Genomic DNA, 23,173 nt, shown 5'->3' with positions numbered 1-23,173 from the left:
TGTCCAGTTTTCCCAGCACCATTTATTGAACAGACTTTCTTTTCTCCAAAACTCACCCATTTCTTCAAGGGATATTTGCTAAGGACCTCATAGGTACCATACTGTGGGGGACTGGAATTGGCCACCCCAAGATATGTCTCTTTGGCATCAGGATTATTTGAGGCTGATTGCTTTGGATAAACTGGGACAGGGAAGGAGGATCTGAGGAATGGAACCTGCCCTTTGTTAGGACACATTTACATTTGTAAGGTAAATCTCTATCTGTAAAAGGTGTCTCCCTCTCTGTACCAGGAAGAAGAAAGGAGATGACCTTCTCTCTAGAAACTCTTAATCAATGCCAAAGGCAAGGACTTAAATCTGCATTTTATTGTGCTTGTCTGGTAACCTCCTGTAACTGACTTCCCTCCCCCTCCCAACATTGGCATTTCTTTAAGGATTAAGCATCTTTCCTTAGGCTGGGAACTGATTGCTGCGCTCACCTGTGACCACCCAGCTCCAGACGATAGACTTGCCTCCTGCTGCGCCCTCTGAGACAGCAGACCACTACCTGCTGTGTCCATCAAGCGCTGTGCTGACAGGGCAATCTTGTGACTATTGTGGGAGGGACATTTCAATCATAGGTGAAATATCCTGTTTGGGGGTTTATAACCACTCTGTACACCCCAATTCTTCGGTGTCCTTTCTTCCTTCGGGAAGAAAGACCCCGGGCCATGGTTCCTCATAAAGCTTTGTTTAATTTTCTCTTGCTATTCTGTCTCATGTGAATTTAATTCGTTCTCCGGCCAGATGAACCCACATTTGGGAAGAGGAAATGTCTTCCTCCCCTACAATACCAAGCTACAGCGGACAAAGATCCAGAACTGGCCCTACCCAGTTGGAAGGAAAAGAACACTAAGCAAACAAGTGTTATCACGTGTGGCATATATATCACCCAGACGAACTTAGTCAGGGATCATCATGAACCACCCATAGGCACAGAAGTCTGAAGGTGGAAAGCAGAGAGCACCTTCTGCGCATGCCCAGGGCCCCGCTTGGATGGCTACGGGCAGGTGCTACGTCACCTCGCAGCGCCTGCGCGTGACGTCACTGTCTGGTGCCTGCAGGAAGAGGCGCCTGGCGGGCGCACGTGGGTGGCAGCTCAGCAGGAAGGCATATGGCGAGTTCCGTGGGGCTGTCGCTCTGCGGGCAGGTGGTGGTGGTCCGGGGCGGCAGTCGGTTCCTGGCCACCTCCACTTCGAGCAGGTGAGGGGTCTGGGCTTAGAGCGGGAGCCCAGGCAGCGGGCGCGCGTCCGGGCTTGGAGACCTCGATTCCCCGCGCCACCGGGGCTGCGCCCGCTCTGGGGTGATCTCAGGGGAGCCCCGGTACTGCCTGCAGGCCCTCTGCCGCCGCCCCGGCCGGACGGCGTGCCCGCGCCGTGAAACGTTGCGCTCCGCTCCCTTCTCCCAAGACCTGCCCCCGACGCGCCCCTTGCTGCCTGCCCAGTGCCCTGCTCCTTCGGTGGCCGGTCTGCGGCGATCTGACCGGGCAGCACCGGACACTTAGGGACTCTGCGGGGGCCAGGCGGGGCCGGGTCACGTGGGGCGACGCAGGCCAGGCTTAGGTCAGTGCGAGGTCCCCGGGACGCCGGCCAGACTCGCTCTGGGGCGTAAGGAGGAAGGCGGCCCCGGCTTCCCTGGTGAGAGGGGTTTACTCTCGGGGAACGCGTTCGGACAGACTGAGCCGTGGGACACTCCCTCTCCTTGCAGTGGTGCCTGCTTCCTCATCCTCATCCCCATCCGTCGACCCCGCCCTGCTTAAGCTTCAGGATTCGGGGGTCTTATTCCACACCTCCTTACTCAAGGCCGCACCCAAGAGCCCGCAGTGCACACCTTCATAGTGGCCCTTTGCTCGGTTCTGCTTTTGCTTTCCCTAATTTCATGCTCCTTCCTTATCGTTCCACAGTGCTTACACAACGCCCGGGATTTTTAAATCAGTAAATGTTTGTTGATCGAATAGTCTTGACCCAGGACCCTCATGGATAGTAGTAGTGGTCAGTTTCGGCCCCTTGGTTCCTTTCCTAGGGTAGTTTTGGTTCTCTCGTACTTGAAACAGATGATGTGGCTATCAAATGTCAATGCACTCTGCTCTTTGTTCACCCTTTGGTTTCAGAAATCCAATTCGATGTTAAATTTAGATTTCACAGAAAATTTGCTCACAAACCTGTTGTGTTGCTCAGATTATTTTGTTTCAGAGACTCATAGTATCTAACATGCCACAAGGTGACATGGGTATATTACACTTGATCTGCTTATTCAGTCTATGCCTTTTGAGGAAATCCAGTGGCCGGCAATGTTTCTGACTTGGAGGACTACTACTGTTTCTACACTACAGTGTTCCATGTGAGGAGAGTTTGGGGGCAGTCACTTTAAAGTCTGTATGTTTGTACAAGATGCATTGCCTGTGCCAGGCGCTGGAGGCGGGGCGGGATAAACCGAGGAGAGCTTAGGGTCTGGTAGGGAAGATGGGTGGCTTCTATTATTGCTAAGTGCTTGGCAGCGATGGGAACTCTTTTGGGGAGGTGAGACATTTTTCTAAAGAAATAGTTTTAAATTCGGGTGCAAAAAACTCCCTGAAAACTCAACAATATCAGAGCACAATTTCTTCTATCATAACCATCTTGCATTGATTTTCTAGTGCCTGAAAGAATAGTGTATTACTTCCTGTTGAGTTTTTGTCCTCATTTATTTTACTTAACTGATTTTTTTGGACAGAACCATGCCAGTCGTGTATGGCAAATCTAAATAGGAGATTAGGCAAATAAAGCTGCTTGACTGTTCCCTGAAATAGCGTACCTAGACAATTTCCTGTTGTGGCTAAGACCCTTAATTTAATGAATATGTGAATATTTTTTGTTCCAGGAAAAAAAAATGAGAATTTTTATTAACAAAGTCCTCCTTTTAAAATCTGTTATTTTTCTTTAGTGATGATGACAGCCTCTTCACATATGATTGCAGTACTGCCGAAAAGAAGTCACCAGAAAATAAAGGGTGAGATGATGGGGAAACCTCTTCGGGGCCTGATTCATGGTTTGAATAATGGGACCAGATAGCCTAAGAAGTAAATTGCCGTTCCACTTGCTGAATTCATTTCTGTTACCATGCTGCGTGGATAAACCAGGTACCACCTCAGGAAAGAAATGTGTAACTAACTTTCAAATTATGCGTTAAGAATATTAGGACTTTCCAAAATAATTTCACAAATTTAGTTTTTGTCAGTAATTATTTTATTGGCATCTTAAAATGACAGTGCAATTTTAAATGCGTTGAAGGCAAGTGTATGAAATTAACTTTAGCTACTTGAAAGGTAAGAATGGCAGAGTGATAATTTTGTGTGGTGGCTTTCTTTAGTAGAGTTGGTCTCGTGGCCCAGTTTACTTAGTGATTTAATCCCCACCTCCAGTCTTGGATTAGTTCATGTCCATGAGGGAAGGGGCCCTGTGATCTCTCAGGGTCTTTCCAGCTCAGCTCTTTGCATTCTGGCAAGTATGCTGAGAGATTTTCTGTTTAATTAGGTTTCACTCCTTAAAAATTAGAGCTGTTTTGGGGCTGGCCCCGTGGCCGAGTGGTTAAGTTCGCGCACTCCGCAGCAGGCGGCCCAGTGTTTCGTTAGTTCGAATCCTGGGCGCGGACATGGCACTGCTCATCAGACCATGCTGAGGCAGCGTCCCACATGCCACAACTAGAAGAACCCACAACGAAGAATACACAACTATGTACCGGGGGGGCTTTGGGGAGAAAAAGGAAAAAATAAAATCTTTAAAAAAAAAAAAAAAATTAGAGCTGTTTTGGGGGTGGCCTGGTGATGCAGCCGTTAAGTGCACACGTTCAGCTTTCACGGCCCGGGTTTGCTGGTTTGGATCCCAGGTGCGGACATGGTACCGCTTGGCATGCCATGCTGTGGTAGGCGTCCCACATATAAAGTAGAGGAAGATAGGCATGAATGTTAGCTCAGGGCCAGTCTTCCTGAGCAAAAAGAGGAGGATTGGCAATAGATGTTAGCTCAGGGCTAATCTTCCTCAAAAAAAAAAAAAAAAAAAAGAGCTGTTTTGAACCTCCCCATGTCCCCTTAATATGTCTTATATTCTGGCTACACGAGCCTCACAACATTTTCTACCCCTGCTCGCAGTGTAAACTAACAAGGCTGGCGGAGGAACGCAGCCGCATGTACTCAGGAAAGGCCTAACCGCTTTCCTCCTCTCTCCCAGGGAGGACGGACCACCCGTGGATCAGGGGAGTGACACGATCCTGGCCTCCACCTTCTCCACGTCTGGCAGCTATTTTGCTTTAACAGATGACAGTAAGCGTCTGATTCTTTTCCGTACAAAACCATGGCAATGTCTGAGTGTCAGGTATGAAATGCTAACGTTGAATAATTATGATGTCAAACTCACAGCTTACACTTGCATGCCACTAACGATAGTGACAGTGACAGTAGGAATAAGTAACTAACCCGTAGCACCACTTCTGGGCCAGGCACTGTTTTTTGGCACTTTACTCGTGTTAACTGATTGAATCCTTGTAACAACCCCGTGATGGGAGCAGGGGCATCGTTCTCGCCCACCCCACTGGCCAGAAGTCTGGAAGCTGACCCCAGGCAGTCAGCTCAGAAGGGCAGAGCCACCCCTTGAACCTGGTCCCTCTGGCTCTGGAGTCAGTGCCCCTGGCACTGTGCCACCCTGCTTTCCAAACAGTGTTCCTCCAGCCTTGCAGCAGCAGAAATAAAGCATGTCAGCATGCACCCTGAGTGTCAGGGCTTTTGTTTCAGTTAGGGCATCTCTGCCACAGTTTTAATTCAGTAGGTTTTTAAATTAGTGCACTTATTTCTACGTATCTGAAGGACAGGTGGGAGCTCAGTGTTGGTGGGGAAAGACGTCAGCAGCTCGGCCAGAACGTAGATGTCACGGGGCCTAGATATCCTTTGCTACAGTCATGCAGTGCATAACCATGTTTCAGTCAACAACAGACTGCAGATAGGATGGTGCTCCCGAAAGATTAGTGCCTGTAGCCAAGATGTGTAGTGGGCTGTACCGCTAGGTTTGTGTAAGTGCACTCTGTGATTGCACGATGGCGAAATCGCCTGACGACGCCTTTCTCAGCATGTACCTCGTCAGTCAGACACATGCCTGTACACAGTGGGTGTGCGTACTGTTGGGGCTTCTGACCCCTGGGACCCCCCCGCTGGGACAGGGACCATTTTCTGTTGAAGGTGTGGGTGCACGCGCTGGGCCCTGCTGGTGGCCTTGTGAGTCGGCAGAGAGCTTGCCCTTGCTTTAGAGGTGGAAGTTCGCAAGTTGCTAGAACCTGGACAAAGGAGTGAAAGGTCACGTTACATCCATACAGGTGCCCTGCTCACAGGTAGCACTTCACTTTGAACTTGGGAACAGGGCGTCCACACAGCCTGCCTGCACTCCTGGGTCCTAACAGTGGAGCTTGCGCTCGATGGAAGGGCAAGTGCCCAGGACTCCTGGGGGCTCTGATTGTTCTAGAAGGGAACACGGCCCTGTGCGGGGTCTGATAAGGGAGGAAGCTAGAGTGTCCCCGACTCTCACGCGGGTCGGTGTGCTGCCCGGCTTTTCAGTAAGAGAATTTAGGGCGGGGCCTCTTGAGTGCAAGGCGCAGGATGGGTGTCCACACGGTGCTCTATGTTGTGGGGCTGGGCAGGTGCTGTGCTCTTGTCCTGTCTTCAAGGTAGTATGTTGGTGATTCCCAGTAACCCTCAGAGGGTGGGCGCACAGTCGTTGGTATCTGGCACTTTTCCCTTTAATTGTGTGTTTGTTGGTTTTTAAATTGATATCAACAAAGTAACTTTGTGTAGGAAACATTTGCACTGGGTGGCATAGAAGACAAATAATGTGATTGGATGAAATTAAGGGAGCAAATGACAAAGTCCAGAGTGTCCACAGTGTTGCTCATAGGAGGCACGTCTTATGCTGCAAACACTGCAGGCCTGGGAGTCATACGGACCCCGTGTGCCCGCCCCACAGGTGTGCCTGCCCCCCCATATTATTCCCGCCCTCGCCTGTCAGCCATCGAATAAAGGGGTGGGGCCAGACGGTGTCTCAGGTCTAGGGGTGGCATTTCTCACGTGGCCTTTCCCTGTAGCTGGCCCTGAACTCAGCACCTCGTCGTTCTCTGTGTTGAGCTTTTGGAGGCCCCTGGTCCTAGCCAGATGTGTAGTTACTGACGCCCCCCTGCACCCAGTGCCCTGGACGAATTCTTCAGTGCTGTTTTTTATGCCTTTAGAATTTTGGCTTTGTGAACTTTTTAGAGTTGTGTCGAATGAAATCTTTCCCCTTTCTCGCTAATGGGCATTCGGAGATTTTTCTGGTGGAGAAGGTTTTGTGAGAGTGGGGAAGGAGGAGGAGAGCTTGTGCCGCGAGCAGAGGTGACCGGGAGGATGCGCGGCAGGTGGTGTCGCCCCTGTGCTGTCCGGCGGACGTTACGCTGAGGGCGGACGGAGCGTTCCGCCAACCTGGCGGCTCTTTACTTTTGGCGCACAGGCCCCTTCTGGGTCTGATGGACCCCCTCCTGAGGAAAATGCCCATCCATGACACATCTAATGGTCAGTTCATTGTCAGGGTTTTCCAGGCCTGGCAGTTGATCCACATTTGACTGACTGAGGCCCCACGCCACCGTGGGACTCGCTCACAGCTCAGTGCTCTCCAGTGGCCGCTTCATTTGTCACTGGCACAGAGGAGAGGGCCACGCTGGCCCTGGGGGGCCTGAGGAGACGAGTGCGAGGCCACAAACCCAGCGAATCTGGCGGAGGGGGAAGGTGCGGAGACCCGAGACTCTTCTGGGGCTGGAGTTGATGGGGTGGCTGCCTCTGCCCCCAAGGCTACTTCCACTGGGGCAGCAAGGCCCGCCCACCGACTGTCCTGTCCGATGACCTGTCCCCCCATCTGCGACCTGACTGTCTAGGACCCTAACCCCAAACCTGCTCCGTACAGCTGAGCCGCATCCTGGAATCATGGCCAGGACGAATTTCGCCTGAGGAGCTGAAAGCCCCCAGCTGGCACAAGACTAAAGGGACAGTATACGGAGTGGAGACATTTCTGTGCCCAGCCTGGTGCGAGGGCCGGCACCGTGGGGGGTGCTCGTTCCCCCCGGGGTGGGCGAGCCCATTGGAATCTGGGCCCCTCAGTCCTGGAGGACTGACCGTGGCTGTTCCTCCAGAGCTGACGCCGTGGCCGAGCTCCTGGCAGCTGCTTCATTAGCCCTTTAGGACGGGCGGCTGTGCTGCTGGCTCAGCGTGGGCCGTTGGTTTAAATTACAGCTACTCTCAGAATTTTGATTAATCTGGCCCTGGAGCCTCATTATCTTTCTTTTGTCATTGTTTTCTCTGTATTTATCACATTACGCCTCCCTCCTGCAGCTCCACTGGCACCAATGAGCGGAGGAGGTTTAGCGCTGCCGGGGGCCTGGTGGCAGACGCCTGGGACACAGCCCGAGGCCTCCTCCCTTGGTTTTTCTATCCCTTTGTCCCTCCACTCCTGAGAAGTGCCGGGGTCCTGTTTGGTCCTTGTGTTGGGAACATAATTCCTTGAAGCTTCGGTTTCCATTTTAAGCTAACATCTGGAGTTCCAGCTGCAGTGAGCCGGGCAACGTCTGCAGGGACATTAGCTCTTTGCCGGGGAGGTGGGTCCATTTCCACCCCCTGGGTGACAAAGGAGAACAGGGACAGCCGCTCTTCTGTGGAGAGGTTGTAAACCTAGACAATGTAACGTCTGTGTGTAAGGCAGTGGCACAGCTTCTGTCTAATATAGGATAAAAATACAGATGCCTTGCCTTGTGGGGGGTGGGTTTTGCTACTTGGAAGAGATCCCAGTAGAAATGAAAAACAACAGAAGGAAACAGCGGCAGCCCCGTCCCCTGGGTGGGTAGGTGTGGCTGTGGGGCCTGTGTCAGTACAAACGAGGTGTGGGCTGTAACAGTTTCTTATGCTGTCACTGTTACTGAACCAGCTCACAAACATGACACATCCCATGAATCCGGATCAAAGGTTTGAATTAGTGAGCATGCTGATTTTAATACAGACTGGGCTGGAACTCAGACTCCCTGGCGGCTGTGCCTCCAGAGTTGCCCCAACGATGACGAGTGCTGTTATCACTGTGGCCCCGTGTTGTGTTCCGCCCCAGCCCTCAGGGTATTGGTGACAGCCCCCATTTCAGGGATGTCGTGAGTGAGCAGCACACTGGGATTCCTGGTCCAGCGCAGCAGAACAAGCAGTGGGTTGTCACGAGAGCCACGGGGTTGGAGTGTGGGCTCGGGGGTCCTGGATGGGAAGCTGCAGGGGCGGCAGGGCCCCCCGTGGTGTAGTGTGCCTTCAGGTTTGACGGCGCCCCAGAGCACGTTTGGTGTTTTGTGAGACTGACCATTGCGTCATGCCGAATGCACCACAGGGGTGCTGGGGTCCAGGAGCAGCTTCCCCCAACATTTCGTGATGACGGTTTTCAAACATCCAGTAAAGTGGGTTTCATGTTGAATACCTAGATACCCACCACCCAGGTTCTGGCATTAGAAGCAGATGTTTGTAAAGAAAGTATTATAAAAGCAAAATTTGTTTAAGGCATTGGCTTTGTTTCTGTTCTCTTAATTGATTTGTTTCGTTGGCACCGTCTTTGGTAACTAAAAAAGGAGGCACACGGCAAGGAGCTGACGCATGCTGGCAGGATGCATGGCTTGTGGGTTTGTGGGAGGCTCCTGGGCTGACCTGTGTGAGCCGACTGTCGGCATCTCTGGCCTTCCAGGATGGTGGTGAGGAGGTGCACAGCCCTGACTTTCACAGCCTCCGAGGAGAAGGTTCTGGTGGCAGATAAGTCTGGGGACGTTTATTCCTTTTCGGTGCTAGAGCCACACGGATGCGGCAAGCTGGAACTCGGACACCTGTCGATGTTGCTGGATGTGGTATGTGGGCGATGTGCCTAATGGACGCTGCTGTGGTCAGGCGCAGGTGGGGCCGAGGTGGGAGGGTCTGGCAAGGGGGCCGAGGCTGGGTCTGCGCGCTGAGTTGGGGGTCTGGGTTCCCCTGTGGCAGGCATAGCGCTCTGCAGATTTGTGGGCAGGAGAGCCGTAGGAATGGAATTTAGAAGGGTGAAGCTGACAGCAGGGTGAAAGAAGATGGGTGGGTCGGGAGGTGGCCCATGGTTCCAGAAGTGAGGGACAGCCCAGGTTGGGGTGACAAGGCGGAGGGGCATGAGCTCATCTTCCGTGCTTTACGGGCATTACCTTGCGGTCCTCCCAACCCCCGAGCCAGGGACTGCCCCCCCAAGAGGCACCCAGAGGCCCAGTGAGGGCCAGGCTGCAGCCAGGGGGCAGTGGAGCTGGGGTGGGTCCCCATGAGAACAACAGGGGAAGAGAAGACCACCAGGACTTGGTGACTGGCTGGACACGGGGACACGTGAAAGAAGAAGGTGACCTAGGGTGCTGGAGGTGGAGTGGGTACAGCCTGGTGTAGAGCCGAGGAACGGGGCCTGGAGACGGGGCCTGTAGGGGTGGGCGGAGGACGTCTGATCTGTTGTTTCTCACCCCTTGCACACAGGCCGTGAGTCCCGACGACCTCTTCATCCTCACCGCCGACCGGGACGAGAAGATCCGGGTCAGCTGGGCCGCGGCGCCGCACAGCATCGAGGCCTTCTGCCTGGGGCACACGGAGTGAGCACCGCCCCCCCCACCCCAGGTCCCAGGAGAGCTTTCCTGTTGGCCTTGACGGTTCGGCCGTGGTCCTGAGCACGGCGTGTGTTGTGCTCCCTGAGGGAGCCTGTGTAACGCCCGGCCGGTGCTTCTGCTCTCCTGTCCTCACCATGGGTCCACAGCAGCTCAGGGCTTGCTTCTGGAAAACTCTTGGTGTAGACACCCACTGGTACCTGGCCGTCGTTGGCATCACTAAGCAGGTACTGGGGACAGGAACGAGCTTGAGTGCTTTGAACTGTCCGAGAAGTGAGTGGCCTCCTCACTGTATCCGTGTCCTGGTGAGTGCGCTCTCAGGAGTGCGTTTTGAGATCGCAGACGGGAGGCATTCCTGAGGACCGTGCCGCCGTCCTCGGGTGGAGGGCTGGTGGCCAGTGCTCCGCGGAGAAGCACCTGGCTTCCTCGGCCGGATGCTGTAGACGGTGTTGTCAGGGGCAGTGGACGACGTCAGAGGGATTATTTCGGTTCTGAGGTTGCTCCTGTCCCCTTGGTTTGGAAAGGAGTGTAAGAATTGACCTTTCTGGAGGTCCATGAGCCCTCAGTTGGTACCTCCTGGCAGCTCGTTTTGACTTTATCCCAGTCCTTGGTAATCCAGCACCCAGAGTTTTCATGACCTGCATGCCCTCCAGCACTCGCCCCGTTCTGTGTCTCACTGGGGTCTGCGGCTCCCCACCCCAGCCTGGTACACTCCTGTCTCAGGGCCTTTGCACGTGCTGTTCCTGCTCACGGGCATGCCCTTCCCAACGGCTCTGCGCCCTCCTTCACTTCCTCAGCTTTCTGCTCAACACCTCTTACCTTCTCAGGAAGGCCTCCCACCCTCTCTTGAGGAGCACCCCCCCTCGGCCCCCTCCACACTGTGCCTTTCTTCTTAGCCATGCTGCCCAGGACAGGAGCCACGAGCTACGGCAATGGATCTGAAGTGAGATGTGCTGTTAGCATAAAACACCTGATTTTGAAGGCTTTGTGTGAAAAAGAATGTAGAAACAGCTCATTATTAATTCGCTATATTGATTGCAGGTAGAAATGATAATATTTTGGATATATTAAGTCAAAACATAGCATCTCACCTGCATCTGTTTACTTTTGTTAACGTGGTTGTAGCAAACGTAAAATGCCGTCCATGGCTCACGTGGTGGCTCGTCCTGTTGTCTGCCTCCCCCCAGGCCCCAATCAGAGGCCTGGGTGCACTAGCTCGTTGCTGCCTCCAGCACTCCCACGTCTGGCCCTCTAGGGGCTCGGCAGACAGCACAGTGAGTGAGTGACGGTTGATTTGTAAGAATCTCGTTTAAGGTCCTATGGAAACTGTGGTTTCCGCCCCTTTCCAGTGGGGACAAGGAGGGGACTGCACCCTCTAGTGGACGTGCCATGCTCTCATGGTGGACGCAGGCTGTATTGGTCCCACAGCGTGTCCTTTTTCCTTTTCAAGCACCTGAAGTTAGAACCCCAGGCGCCTGTGTGGAAGGCAGCCCTGGTCGGGGGCGGCTGGGCCAGGGCGGGGCCCAGGCCAGGGGGGATAGTGGAGCAAGGGAGCCACGCCAGCCCCCTTCGCAGGGTCCCCGGGAGCGCTGCATTTGTGATTGAGCTGGGAGCAGAGCGGGGAGCCTGTCCTCCGGCGGAGCTGGAGGCTGCGGCTGCGCTGGTAGACGGAGATGGGTGCTGGGGGCGCCGGGCTGCTCAGGCCCTTGGTGTGGGGGACAGGAGGCCTGGTTCTGGCTGCTGGTCAGCGTTGCTGCCCTTCTCCATCCATGCTCTGTCCTGTGAGTCTCACCCTGGGACCCTCCCAGGGGTCCTCGTCATCAGGGGCTGTGGATGAGGGTCTCGTGGGAACAGGTGCAGTGCTGTGTGCAGGGCAGCTCCAGAGCATCACAGACACTCATGGATCTTTCCAGCAGGCGTGGCAGGGGAGCCTGTGGACCTGGGGGCCACCCTTGCTGGAGCCTGTCATCCTGGGGCCCCAAGAATGGCATGGCGCTCCGCCAGCTCTCACTGCTGTCGGCTCACACGTGTTTCTCTTCTCAGTTCCGCCAGGGCCCGGGGTCGGGTCTGGGGGGAGAAGGCTCCTCCTTGAGCTGACAGATGTGCTATGCGGGTGCCACAGCCGATCTGGGGCCCCGGCTCACGCTCTGCCGCTCTCCCCTGCAGGTTCGTGAGCCGCATCTTCGTGGTGCCTGACCAGCCCGAGCTGCTTTTATCCTCCTCCGGGGTAAGTGCTTCGCGCCAGCACGTGTGTCCCTGGGTTCCACTCAGCATGACGGGCCGAGCCATGCTTGGGGGCGGGGTCCCCCCATGATGGGCTTGTCTTCTGTTCCTGGCTGTGGTCGGAAGTCAGCGTGTTCCTTCTCGTCGGTGGCTGTCCACTAGATGGTGCTTGTTGTTTCTGAATTTCAGAGCTGGCCGTGGCTCACTCCTCGCTTACAGCTGTTTATTCAGGGCTGTGTGTGTGTGTGTGTGTGTGTGTGTGTGTGTGCGTGCGTGCGTGCGTGCATGCGCGCGCGTGTGCGTGCACGCGCGCACCCGTGTGCATGTTGAGCTAGAATGGGTGTGCACGGAGTCCGTTCTGAGGGCTGCCGTTACATCTGTAATAGCATCGTGATCTTTGAGTCCTGGAGGGACCTGGGTTCCGTCACCGTGGCTGTCACGCTGTCCAGGGCCAGTCTCCTGTGCACAGGTGTAGACGGGCCGAGGCCCCTGGCCTTGGTGGATGCTCGATCAGCAGGTGCAGCCTCTGTCCCGGAAGTTGGGCCTGAAACCTTAACAGCTGAGTGAGTAGAGGCACGTCTCTGCTGAGGAATGATCTCTGGAAGGACCGTTAAGCAGCAGTTTTGCCAAAGTGCAGGTCTGAATTACCGGTGGCGTCTGATTCTTCCCTTCTTTTCAGACGTGGCTGCCTGGGTGGCTGCCGGGGAGGGCTTGTCAACATGCTGACGACATTTCGGCCCTGGGTCCTGTGGGTGTCTGACTGCTCTTCCTTCCCGCACCATGCTTGTTTTCTCACCGGTTGTTAATTTCCTGTTTTCTTGTCCTGCTCTTCAAAACCATGTGTGGTCATATGAAAATAAAAAGAAAATGAATGTGGCCAGAGTTCCCAGAGACGGCCAGTTTTGTGAATTTTGCTGTCAGCCTTCCAGTCTTTTTTGTAATAAAAAAGAAAACACTCAGGCACACAGGAAGGTAAAATGAACACCTGTGATCTCACCGCTTAGCTTTGTCAGCTCCAGCACTCTGTCTCCAGTCCTTTTTACAGAAGTGAAGCAGGGCTGGTGTGTTGGTGGTCCCTGTGTGCCCTGCCCTTGTCGCATTGTCGTTGGCGTGGTCCCCCTGCACATTGGAAAGGACAGTTATTTTTATTAAAAGCATGTATTTAAAAAGTCAGATACTGGGGCTGGCCCCGTGGCCGAGTGGTTAAGTTCGCGCGCTCCGCTGCAGGCAGCCCAGTGTTTCGTTGGTTCGAATCCTGGGTGCGGACATGGCACTGCTCATCAGACCACGCTGAGGCAGCGTCCCACATGCCACAACTAGAAGGACCCACAACGAAGAATATACAACTAAGTACCAGGGGGCTTTGGGGAGAAAAAGGAAAAAAAATAAAATCTTTAAAAAAAAAAAAAAAAAAGTCAGATACTGCTGTAAGACTTATAATGAAGAATCGAATCCCTCCCACCACCCCTCCAAGGCAAGTCCTTGGACCTCCCGCAGCTGCGCCCTCTTCCCGTCAGCCCGTGTTTCCAGAGAACAGGGCGCTCGAGAAGCAGAGGTAGGAGCAGTGTTCTGCTGTCTGCTCCTTCTGCATGGGGAGAACAATTTCTTGCCCTTCATCCCTCTGGTGGCACCTTGCTGGTGGCTCCTTATCTCCTGAGGCCCGCCCCTCCTCCACCCCTCCCTGTCTGTCTGTCTGTCTCTGGATTCACTCCTTTCCTTTGGGGATGGCGTCATCTAGCAGCTTTCTGAAGGTGCAGTGGGAAGTGTTACGAGACTGCCTGTGGAAAGCCCCAACACTTGGTGGTTAGAAATCTTGGTGTAATTTTTCCCACAGATTTTTGAAGGTGTTGCTCCAGTGTTTTCCCTGTTTGGTGTTTAATTTGCTGGGTTTTCTCCCCATTTTTCTTTTGGGAAGTCGGTGGCGGGGGCAGGGCGTCTGATTGCTCTGATGGGTCCCCCTCGCTGCCACCCTGCTGCAGACCCATTGGGCCGGCCTGAGTCTGGTGCACAGGCGCGTCCCGGGCTTGCCTCCCGCGGCCGGTCCGTCCCTCATCCATCCCAGCGTCACAGCCTTCATTGACCTCTTGTGATTGTCTTCCATTCTTCTCGTCTCTCATCTCTGTCCCAAGGGCTTGTGTTTTAAAACATGCTTTTCTCGCCACTCTAGAGGGATTTTGGGGGTGAGTGGGGACACCTGTAGACACACCTGTGTGTTCATCTCTGTGTTTATCTGCCATATTTGCAGGAAGATATTTATGCTCGTGTCCTGCGATTAACCCAGAGACACCTGCTCTTCACAGCCTGGGGGAAGTGACTTTTCTTCTTTTGGTCACTGAAAACTTTGCACATGTGGCACAGGGACGCTGTCTCCTTAGACTTAGCATTCAGTCATGTGCAGCCTGGGCGGGTCTATCTGCTTTGGTAACGGAATCACGCTGCACGGAGGGGTCCTCCTGTGGCTGAGGCCCAAGTAAGTGGGCTAGATTGCATGTCACTCAGTGTCTCGTCGTTCTCCTTACGTGTGCAGTTCCTTCTATCTCCCTCTTTTTTTTTGGCTGAGGAAGATTCGTCCTGAGCTAACATCTATTGCCAATCTTCCTCATTTTGTACGTGAGCCACCACAGCATGGGCAGTGACAGAGGAGGGGTGTCGGTGCGCACCTGGGAGTGGAAGCCAGGCTGCTGAAGTGGAGCGCACCCGACTTAACCACTGGGCCTCGGGGCCAGCTTCTCCCTCCTTTCTGATGAGTGCTGTAACAAATGTTTGTTCATTTAAATCCCCTTCTTCTGCATTTATATTTATCTTTGGAGTACTAAAGCTTGGTACATTCATCAGTTTCCTACAGTGGATGCCCCTTCTCACCCGTTCAGCCGGCACACGCTCGTGAGCCCCCTGTGCTCTCCCTGTGTGAATGCATGATCATTGATGTGTCTGTGTGTGCATCCGTGTGTGGACGCGTGTTTGTGTGTGTGTGAGCGTGTGCATACTTAGCCTGAGCATAGCCGACGTCTTTGGCCTCCGGCCACTTGACAATTAGATTGTCTTATGTCCTCTGCCCATTTTGCTGTGTGGGTCCCCTGTGTTTATCTTCATGATTTGCACGAGCTCTTTGTGCAGCAGTCACTGAGAGCAAAGAGCGTTAGTTGAAGGCACACTGGCTGTCGCTGTTACCTTCCCGTGACCTGCTGGAGCCCGGACGCTATGGGGGTGCCGTGTTCCCCGAGAGTGTGCGCTGACCTGTCCTTGGCATGTGCAGGACCGCACCCTGAGGCTCTGGGAGTACAGAAGCGGCCGAGAACTGCACTGCTGTCACCTGGACACCCCGCAGGAGCCGGCGGAGCCTTGGGGTGACAAGGTAACCCCAAGTTTATCTCGGGTTTGTTGGGGCTGGCGGGCGCCTCCCCACTCACTGGGGTGGTGTGGAAAAAGTCGTTTTACATTGGAAATGTTTCTTTGCTGTCAAGGCAGGCTTCTAGCTGTGAGGAATCATGTATTTCAAATTCCAAAGGCACTGAGTCAATAGGAGGGAAATGATTTATGTCTCCCCGTGTTTGCCTTCGAACAACTCATTTACAGAAAAGCCTCTAGTTCTGCTCAGACATGGGAAAAGTGGTGGTGCTGAGCAAATTGCCTCACCGTGGGCTTATTAGCCGGGCAGTGGGCCGAGCACCCCCCAGCATTCTCTCTTGTCCCTCATGGGTTAATCTTGTGATCCCCCCAGGACGACACGCAGGCCAGCCTGTCCCCAGGGCAGGTCCCCCGGGCCTTCCTTTGCCAAGGAGATTTTCAGGGGAAGAGGTGTGGGCTGCCTTTTGGGGTGCTCCGGATCCTGCTCGTGGGCCCCCAGCTCTGATGCTTCTGAGCTGTGCCCTTCACGGCCGGGGTCCAGGCTGGTCACACGTGGACGGCCCTGCCGGCTTCCCAGAGGCCCCCTGGGCCTGGTCATGGGGGAGGGCTCTGCTCATGTAGGTTGGTCTCTGATGGCCAGGGTGCCCTCTGCCTGTCCTCAGGGCAGCTTTGCACTTGCTCTTGTGACCCTGCCAGCCCACAGGAACTCAGCTCTCCTGCCTGTCTGACGAGGCCTGGTGTGAGTGAGTGGCTCATCTGCCTTGTCCCCGGGCTGGCTCTGTGTTTCTCTTGTCCACCCTGAGCCCGCTCTGCAGCCAGGCTTGTTTCAGGCCAGGGCCCCGGAGACCCGGGTCAGCAAACTCCAGCTGCTCAGCCACCCCTTGTGGGTGCCTCCTGCTTTGGTTTCTGCAGTCACGGGGCCCACCCTTGGAAGCCTGGCAAACCAAGGCTGATCTGTTCTGGAAACTTCTTCATATCCGGGCCCTCATGTATCCTGATCCCTGGGTGGCGAGGTTGCTGTGAGTCCCTTTCTCAGGGCGAGGAGAGCTCAGGGCAGAGAGGAAGGGAACAGGCAGGGCTCCGACGGGCTGGCACCTGTGGCTGCGAGCAGGGCCCTGGACTCATGGGCCCCTCGCTTCCCGCCCCGGGGCCCCGGCAGGTGAGGGGCAGCCTTGCCGAGTGCCCACCGTCCCTCTCTTCCTCCCCACATCAGCCTCTCCTCTGCGGTATGCGGGTGCAGGTATGGCGTTAATGGTCCCCGAGTCTCTGTGCCCGCTCCTTGCCTTGGACCAGCTCTCTTGGCTTTGGCAATGCTTCCCGGGCTCTAGAGGGCGGGCCAAGGCCCCAGGGAGGCAGGCGTGCACGATCACTTGTGAAATAGGCAGTCAGCATTTTCTGTCTCCCCTTGCTGCATTCCAGAGCATTCCCGCAGTGTCCTCTTTCTCGTTCTTGACCGTATGAGGGAACTGTCAGAGTTGTGCAGTGACTCTGTGCAGCGGGGACAGAAGGATCCAGGGTTGGGTCCCTGACAGGCCGCTAAACTGCCGCTTTCCCTTTCAGAGATTTGCCGCGGCCAGGATGGTGTATTGGCACCGGGAGAACTGCGTGGCACTCCTGGGTGATGGGTGAGCTGCAGACCTGCAGGGGGTGGCCACATTGTTCTGTTGCCCCGCCGTCTGTCTCCCGGCTAGGGAGGGCTAGGTGGTGTCACTGGTGTAGCATCACCCTGCAGGGAATTCACTTCTGGAGGACTGCTGTTGTGTGAGGGGCGTGGGCTCCTTGCATTGTGTTGGCACCCTTTTACTGGCTCTTTCCATCCACCAGTAGAGTGGGGAGCAGTGGCCTCTCACTGGTCTTTGCGCATGGTAGAATCCCACCTAAGGGTTGACTGGGAGAGTCTGCTTCAATCAGTCTGACCTGAGGGCTGGTCACGGTGGATCCCCCTGGGAGGGCTGGTCACGGTGGATCCCCCCCAGGTGGGCTGGGGGTGTTGATTGGATCTGAGTAGCACGTGCCTTTTGGCCGTGTCCTCCTGAGCATCTTCTTTGTGCCAGGAAAGGCGTCGGTGCTTTCCGCTCTTCTCCTTTGTCTGTATGAGGAGTCGCGGGAGGGCGTCGTAGCCTGCTTTAGAAACAGAAGACAGGGTGAGGAGGGGAAGGTGCTCTCTGGGCCCTGCCTGAGCACAGGCCTGGTGTCTGCTGCGCTGCACGTGCAGCATCTTCTCCCCACGGTTTCCTTTTGTCCTGTGTTGGTTATCTTTGCTGCATAACAAGTTGCCCCAGAACTTGGTGACTTAAACATTCGTCATCTCACGGTTTCTGTGGCTCAGGGATTTTGGGGGTGGCTCTGCTGGGGCTTCAGCTCAGATCTCTCGGGAGGTTGTGGCCACGATGTTGGCGAGGGCTCTTCTGTTTGGGGAGGCTGGGCTGGGTCCTGAGCCCCTGTCTGTGCTGGATGACGCTGACACGGGCCTGTGGGAGTTGTAAGACTCTTCCTCTCTTTCTTCGTGGGAAGTATCCCTGTGGTCTACATCTTCCAGCTGGATGCCCCCCGACGGCAGTTGGTGTACAGACAGCAGCTGACTTTCCAGCACAGAGTGTGGGACATTGCTTTTGAGGAGAGCCAGGGGCTGTGGGTCCTGCAAGACTGCCGGGAAGACCCCCTTGTGCTCTGGGCGCCTGTGGGCGGCCAGTGGCAGGTGAGGCGTGCTGGGCCCCTCTGTCCCCTAAGCCTGGGGGGGGCAACCATGACCCCTTTCAGCTTGATCACATCTCGGTGCTGGAGGGTGTGTCCTTGGGGGGGCAATGGCCATAGAGCTTGTGACGGGAGAAGGGAGCTGGGGTGACTAGCCTTCTTGTCCCATGTTGTGATGCTTGCAGTGGGTTTTGCAGGATCACCATCATTGGTGTTTTTTTCCTGTGACTGTCCCTGTCACGTCTTTTCAGCAGAGGAGCTGACACTTGGTTGTGTCCTTAAGCCTGGTTTGCAGGCTTAGCACAGCCTTGCTCCTGGGACAGTGGTCCCACTGGACTCAGGAGGCCGCAGGTGCAGAGGAATGCATGCAGGCTGTGGGCTAAGCAAGCACCTCCTTGCTGGGTGTCATGGGTGAACGTTACACTCTCTCTGAGTTGGCTCCTCTGGCCCGTCCTGCATCTCGCAGGACTGATGTGGCTCCCACAGCCCTTTCTAGACTTCCACATCCTTTACAGATGCTCATGTGACTGAGTGCCCTCAAGATGCCCCTGACCACTCAGGTATTCTTATCTGAAAAGTTGAGGTGGACAGAATGCCACCAGCTGGCACCTGTCAGGTCTGGCAGGCGCCTTCGATAGCGTCACACGACATGAGCCAGCACGGGGAGCACCGCAGCCCTGGCGTCACGGTGTTGATCGTGGTGGGGTGTGGTTGCTGCCGGGTTTGGGGAGCCAGAATGGCTCACCAGCTCCGCCTGGTCTTAGCATAAAGATTAGTGGGGACGTTTATTAGGCCCAGAGAGGGGGTCTTTCCCTGGGCCCGGCAGCCCGCGCCCCATCAGCAGCTCTGCCCATTACTGTGCTGGCAGCACCGGGGGTTTTCAGCCCTTCCTCTTTCTCACGAAGGTCTTCTGTGTGTCTTCTCAGTCTGTTCCTGAAAATGCTGTGTTAAAGAAAGTCTCCGCTCATCTCTGCGGGAATTGGGCCATGCTGGAAGGTGAGGACGCGAGTGTGGCTGCTTTGCAGGGTGGGGTCCTGAAGCAGATTACAGAACATGGTGGACAGTAGGAACCTGTTGCTCCGTGAGAATATAGGCTGTGTGTGGGAGGGTTGTCCCCATCCACAAGGCTGGGGGCTGGCCAGGGCCCTGTGGAGGTAACTCACGCCCAGCAGGAAGGCTCGGTGTGCATCTGAGTTGGGGTCACCGAGCTGGGTGTTAGCTGGGGTCAGGGCTGGAGCAGAGAGTTGGGCATTGGAAGTCCCCAGGGCAGGACCGGGCCGGCACCTGGTGTGGCCCCAGATGGAGCAGGAGTGACTCACAGTCCGTGGGGCGGCCGGAGCATCCTCACGGCCCAGGGCGGGTGGAGGGCTTTAGTGCCCTAATAGGAGCACCAGGCTGAGGCCAGAGGGGGAGCCAGAAACCATTTCACCCACCCCATGCCGCCATGTTCAGTGAGGAGGGCGGGAGCCTGTCAGAACCTGGGGTCCCGGTCAGTTGAAGGACCCATGGTGGCACCGAGTGCAGCACTGTTAGTCCTGTTAGAGCACAAACACAACGCAACCCTGCTCGTTCACGTCGGGAGCAGAAGGCAGACTCCCAGGTATGCAGTTTCTGTCTGTTTCCGACACGCTGCTTTTGGGCAGAGACTGGAAGCGTCAGTGTCTGAAGGATCATTTGTGGCAATTCGCGGCATTAGAATCCAGGTGCCTTCATTGGAATAAAGAAATTCTTGCTCAGAAGACATCTTGCACAGCCGAACTACCTTCCAGGTGGAAGTCAGGGTTCCCCGGAGCTCTACAGAGAGTCAAACGGAGACTCAGTTTCCGTTTCCGCCAGCAGTGACGTAATCGTTTCACACAAAGCGTGCTCGGGTGACTTGTTGTCTCTGTGTCCTAGAGTTCTCGTCCGTCCCTCCTTCCTTTTAGGATTGAAGGACTGGGGCAGTGACAGGGCTGTGTCCTCTCCAGCTCTGTTTGGATGTGCTTTAGCAGCACCGTCAAAGTGGAACTGTGGCGGGACTCTATCAGGGAATAGGGCGTGACGCTCCCAGCCTGGCACATGCCACCTCACCACGGGGGCCCAGGGCCTGCACGTCCTGCTAAGCATCACCTCACGCAGGCCACGGCAGGTTGTGCTTAGTTTCCCTAAGAGATTCTGCAGATAAAACAGCCTGTTTATAGCACAGGTGTGGGGAGAGAGCCCAGTGGAGGAAGGGAGAGAGCCCGGGGGGAGGAAGGGAGGGAGCCCAGGGGAGGAAGGCGAGCGGACCTTGAGAAGCACAGAGCCGGGGAGAGCTGGCACGAGCTCGAGGGCAGGTGGAGGTCACGCGGGCAGGACACAGGCGTGCACACTACTCACGGGGCCTGTGGAGTTTTGAGAGGACTAGGGCGAGGCGCTCTCAGTGGGGCTGGTCCGAGGCCCATTGTGCCCCTCAAGCCTTGACACTTGTATCAGCCTGCACCTGTTACCTGTGGCTGTGAAACATTATCCTGCGCTTAGCAGGTGAGAACAACACACGCTGCTTATCTCAGTGCTTCCCCCAGGCTGCAGTCAGGGTGTCAGCGGGGACCGCAGTGGTCCCGAGTTCCATGGGCCAGGATCCATTTCCAGGCCTGCCAGGGGCCATTGGCAGATCCAGGTCCCTGTGGGCCGGTGGACTGAGGGCCTTGCTTCCTTGCTGGCTGTTGGCTGGAGGCCATCCTCAGTGCCCTGCACACAGGCCTCTCCATAGGGCAGCTCATGGCCTGGCGGTTTCACGAGTGAGCATGGGGACAAGAGCCAACTGGATGCAGCCCACAACCTTTGTCCCTGGTCTCCTGTGATGACCTGACTTGTGTGTTCTGTTGGAAGTAAGTCCTGGGTCCAGCCAGGCCATGGCTACCAGCAGGTGGGCATTGTGGGGGCCGTCTTGGAGAAGGCACCACAGGTCCACGGAGAATGCTGGGTGGTCACTGGGTTAATCCCTGTTGCAGGAGGACCTTGTCAGCCCCCCTGATCTCCCCGTTAGAGGCAGAGTCCCAAGTCACTGTCCCACCTGGCCCGTTCTCTTCTTCCCGCTCAGGCTCTGCTGGCATGACCGACGGCTTCAGCAGTCTCTACAAGGCCACCTTCGACAACATGAGCACCTACCTCAAGAAGAAGGAGGAGAGGCTGCAGCAGCAGCTGGAGAAGAAGCGCCGGAAGGACCCTCCTCCTGGGCCCAACGGACAGACCAAGAAGATGAAGTCAGGGGCGGGCCCTTGAGCGCTCATCCTGGTGGTGTGACGGCTCTCTCCACCTCGGACTGGCAGAAGCGGATTGTCCTCAGCCCCTCCCTGCCGCAGCTCTTTAGGAAGAAAAGGGGGCGTCTTTCCCCACACACACTTGGCAGCAGTTAGGTCCAGATCAGCTCAGCGGGCCCCTGGGGCTGTCCCAGATACTGGCCGGCGTCCTGGGCTCTAGAACATTCTGTCGCCGAGCAGAGGCTCCTCCGTCTGGTGTCTGAGCTCCTTCTGGTTGCAGGGAAGCCGTTCCGTGTGTCCGCTCGCCTGGCGGTGCTGCAGGTGAGGGGTGAGGACCTGGGGTGCTCTGTCTCCCTGTCGGACGAGCCTCGCCCTGCAGGAGAGGCAGTTTTGACTTTTCTGTTCTTCCCGAGATGCCCCCAACGCTGGATGCATTTCCTCCAGGGGAAATCCGATAGCGAACGTTGTTGTGGCGGCCTGATCCACATTTTCGTTTTGTTCCTGTCGTGTCGTCCTTCTGGGTGGAATGCTGCGCTCCCAGCAGGCAGCCACTCGTCACGTGGGCTCTTGAAACCCGAGGGGCAGTCCTCCATCAGCATGAGCTGCAGCGCACGTGCCCACGCCCCACGTGGTGGGCCACCCCTGTGAGGGGAGTGGTGAGCTCGGTGGGACCGTGCTGGTGCTGGAAGCGGACTTGCTTCAGGGTGTGCGAGGCCCTGGGGCCCTGGCTGCGGACCGACTTCTGCAGGGAAGCGATTGATGACATCATGTGTATTTATTATTTCAATTTGAACTTTGTGCCCACGCTGCAAAGAGCAGGGGTGTCAGCTGAGTTCTAATCACCTATCAATAAAGATGAGCTTTTTGCAGCTTCTAGAAATGTTCAGCAGCAACATGTTTCAGAATATATTGAGCAAAACCATTTTTGATGAGTGTACTGTCTGTGACTGAAATGTTCACTTTTTGAATTGAAGAAAAAGAAATTTTTGGTGTGGGCGTTTTGGGGGGCCCTTGGAAACAAATCGGTTTCTGTATCAAAAGCTGGAATGCTGCAGCTTTTCCCGAAGTGCCTGGTGTCACTGTAAGCGTTGATCTGAAAACAGTGCTGTTTGTGAACTGTTCAGGCTCGCCTCCCAGCAGGGGTACCCGCACGCCCCAGGCTGGGGGTTGGGTTGGGCAAAAGTAGTTCAAGAGCAGAGGGGGCGAGCCCGGGACGGAATGGGGGTGCCTGGGACGGAATGGGGGTGCCCAGGTGGAATGGGGGTGCCCGGGACGGAATGGGGGTGCCTGGGACGGAATGGGGGTGCCCAGGTGGAATGGGGGTGCCCGGGTGGAATGGGGGTGCCCAGCCTTGGCCCTCCTGTAGGAGGAGCCTGGCCTTGTCAGCACTTCATTGGGCGTAGGGGGTATTCTCGTTAGTAATCTGTTTTGAAATTCTTTTTTAGGAGAAATTTAGGTTTGGTCTTGTTGGTGTCTGTGGTTCAAGACAGGGGTCAGCAAACTGGCCCACAGGCCACATCCCGCCTGCTGCCTGATTTTGTACGGCCTGTGAGCTAAGATTGGGTTTTACGTTTTAAACAGGTGAAAAATCAAGAAAAATAATGTTCCTTGATATTGGAAAACTATATGCCATTTAAATTCCAGTGTCCACAAATAAAATTTCCCTGGGGCACAGCCACGCTGGTTCAGTTGGGTCTGCTCCCTCGCTAGGTCTGCCCTCCACAGCGGCAGGGCACGGGAGTTGCCATGGAGACCATATGGCCTGCATTGTCTGAAATATTTATTATCTGGCTCTTTGCAGACAAGTTTGCTGATTCCTATTTAAGATCCCTTTTAAGTCCATGTAGTTTTAAAAATTAACTGGTTAATTTATTTAAAAAAAACCAAATGCTCCTCTTCCTGTGTTCTCATTGACCTTCTTTCGCACTAGCATTTGCTGTGTCCCCGTGGACGGGTGGGCAGGTGTCTGAGATTCAGGTGTC

The 23,173-nt window shown here is 55.3% G+C and overlaps 1 protein-coding gene across 4 annotated transcripts; it reads left to right on the top strand.

Moving 5' to 3' along the window:
- Window positions 1–1,059: 1,059 nt before the first annotated feature.
- WDR4 (WD repeat domain 4) lies at window positions 1,060–22,113 on the top strand. Of its 4 annotated transcripts, none has more exons than XM_070597316.1 (11): window positions 1,060–1,242; window positions 2,962–3,027; window positions 4,245–4,388; window positions 8,790–8,946; window positions 9,581–9,693; window positions 11,872–11,932; window positions 15,185–15,283; window positions 16,837–16,901; window positions 17,791–17,974; window positions 18,897–18,966; window positions 21,032–22,113. In XM_070597316.1, exons 1-11 carry the CDS (start codon window positions 1,154–1,156, stop codon window positions 21,211–21,213), a joined length of 1,230 nt encoding a protein of 409 aa, XP_070453417.1. In that variant the 5' UTR covers window positions 1,060–1,153; the 3' UTR covers window positions 21,214–22,113. The 4 variants fall into 4 exon arrangements, with proteins under 4 accessions (XP_070453417.1, XP_070453418.1, XP_070453420.1 ...); XM_070597317.1 differs by having other exon boundaries at window positions 1,065–1,242; window positions 4,245–4,336; XM_070597319.1 differs by having other exon boundaries at window positions 1,093–1,242; window positions 2,962–3,157; window positions 4,245–4,336.
- Window positions 22,114–23,173: the final 1,060 nt, after the last annotated feature.

The sequence above is a fragment of the Equus przewalskii genome, chromosome 27 (assembly GCF_037783145.1).
Source record: "Equus przewalskii isolate Varuska chromosome 27, EquPr2, whole genome shotgun sequence".
Lineage (NCBI taxonomy): Eukaryota > Metazoa > Chordata > Mammalia > Perissodactyla > Equidae > Equus > Equus przewalskii.
The sequence above is the reverse complement of the archived record's forward strand: the minus strand, read 5'-3'. Positions and strand labels throughout refer to the sequence as shown.

Coding starts and splice junctions, on each gene's coding strand:
- WDR4 (XM_070597316.1), top strand. CDS start 1,154: ATGGCGAGTTCCGTGGGGCTGTCGCTCTGCGGGCAGGTGGTGGTGGTC. Junction 1,243..2,961: donor GCCACCTCCACTTCGAGCAG/GTGAGGGGTCTG, acceptor ATTTTTCTTTAG/TGATGATGACAGCCTCTTCA. Junction 18,967..21,031: donor GAATTGGGCCATGCTGGAAG/GTGAGGACGCGA, acceptor CTTCCCGCTCAG/GCTCTGCTGGCATGACCGAC.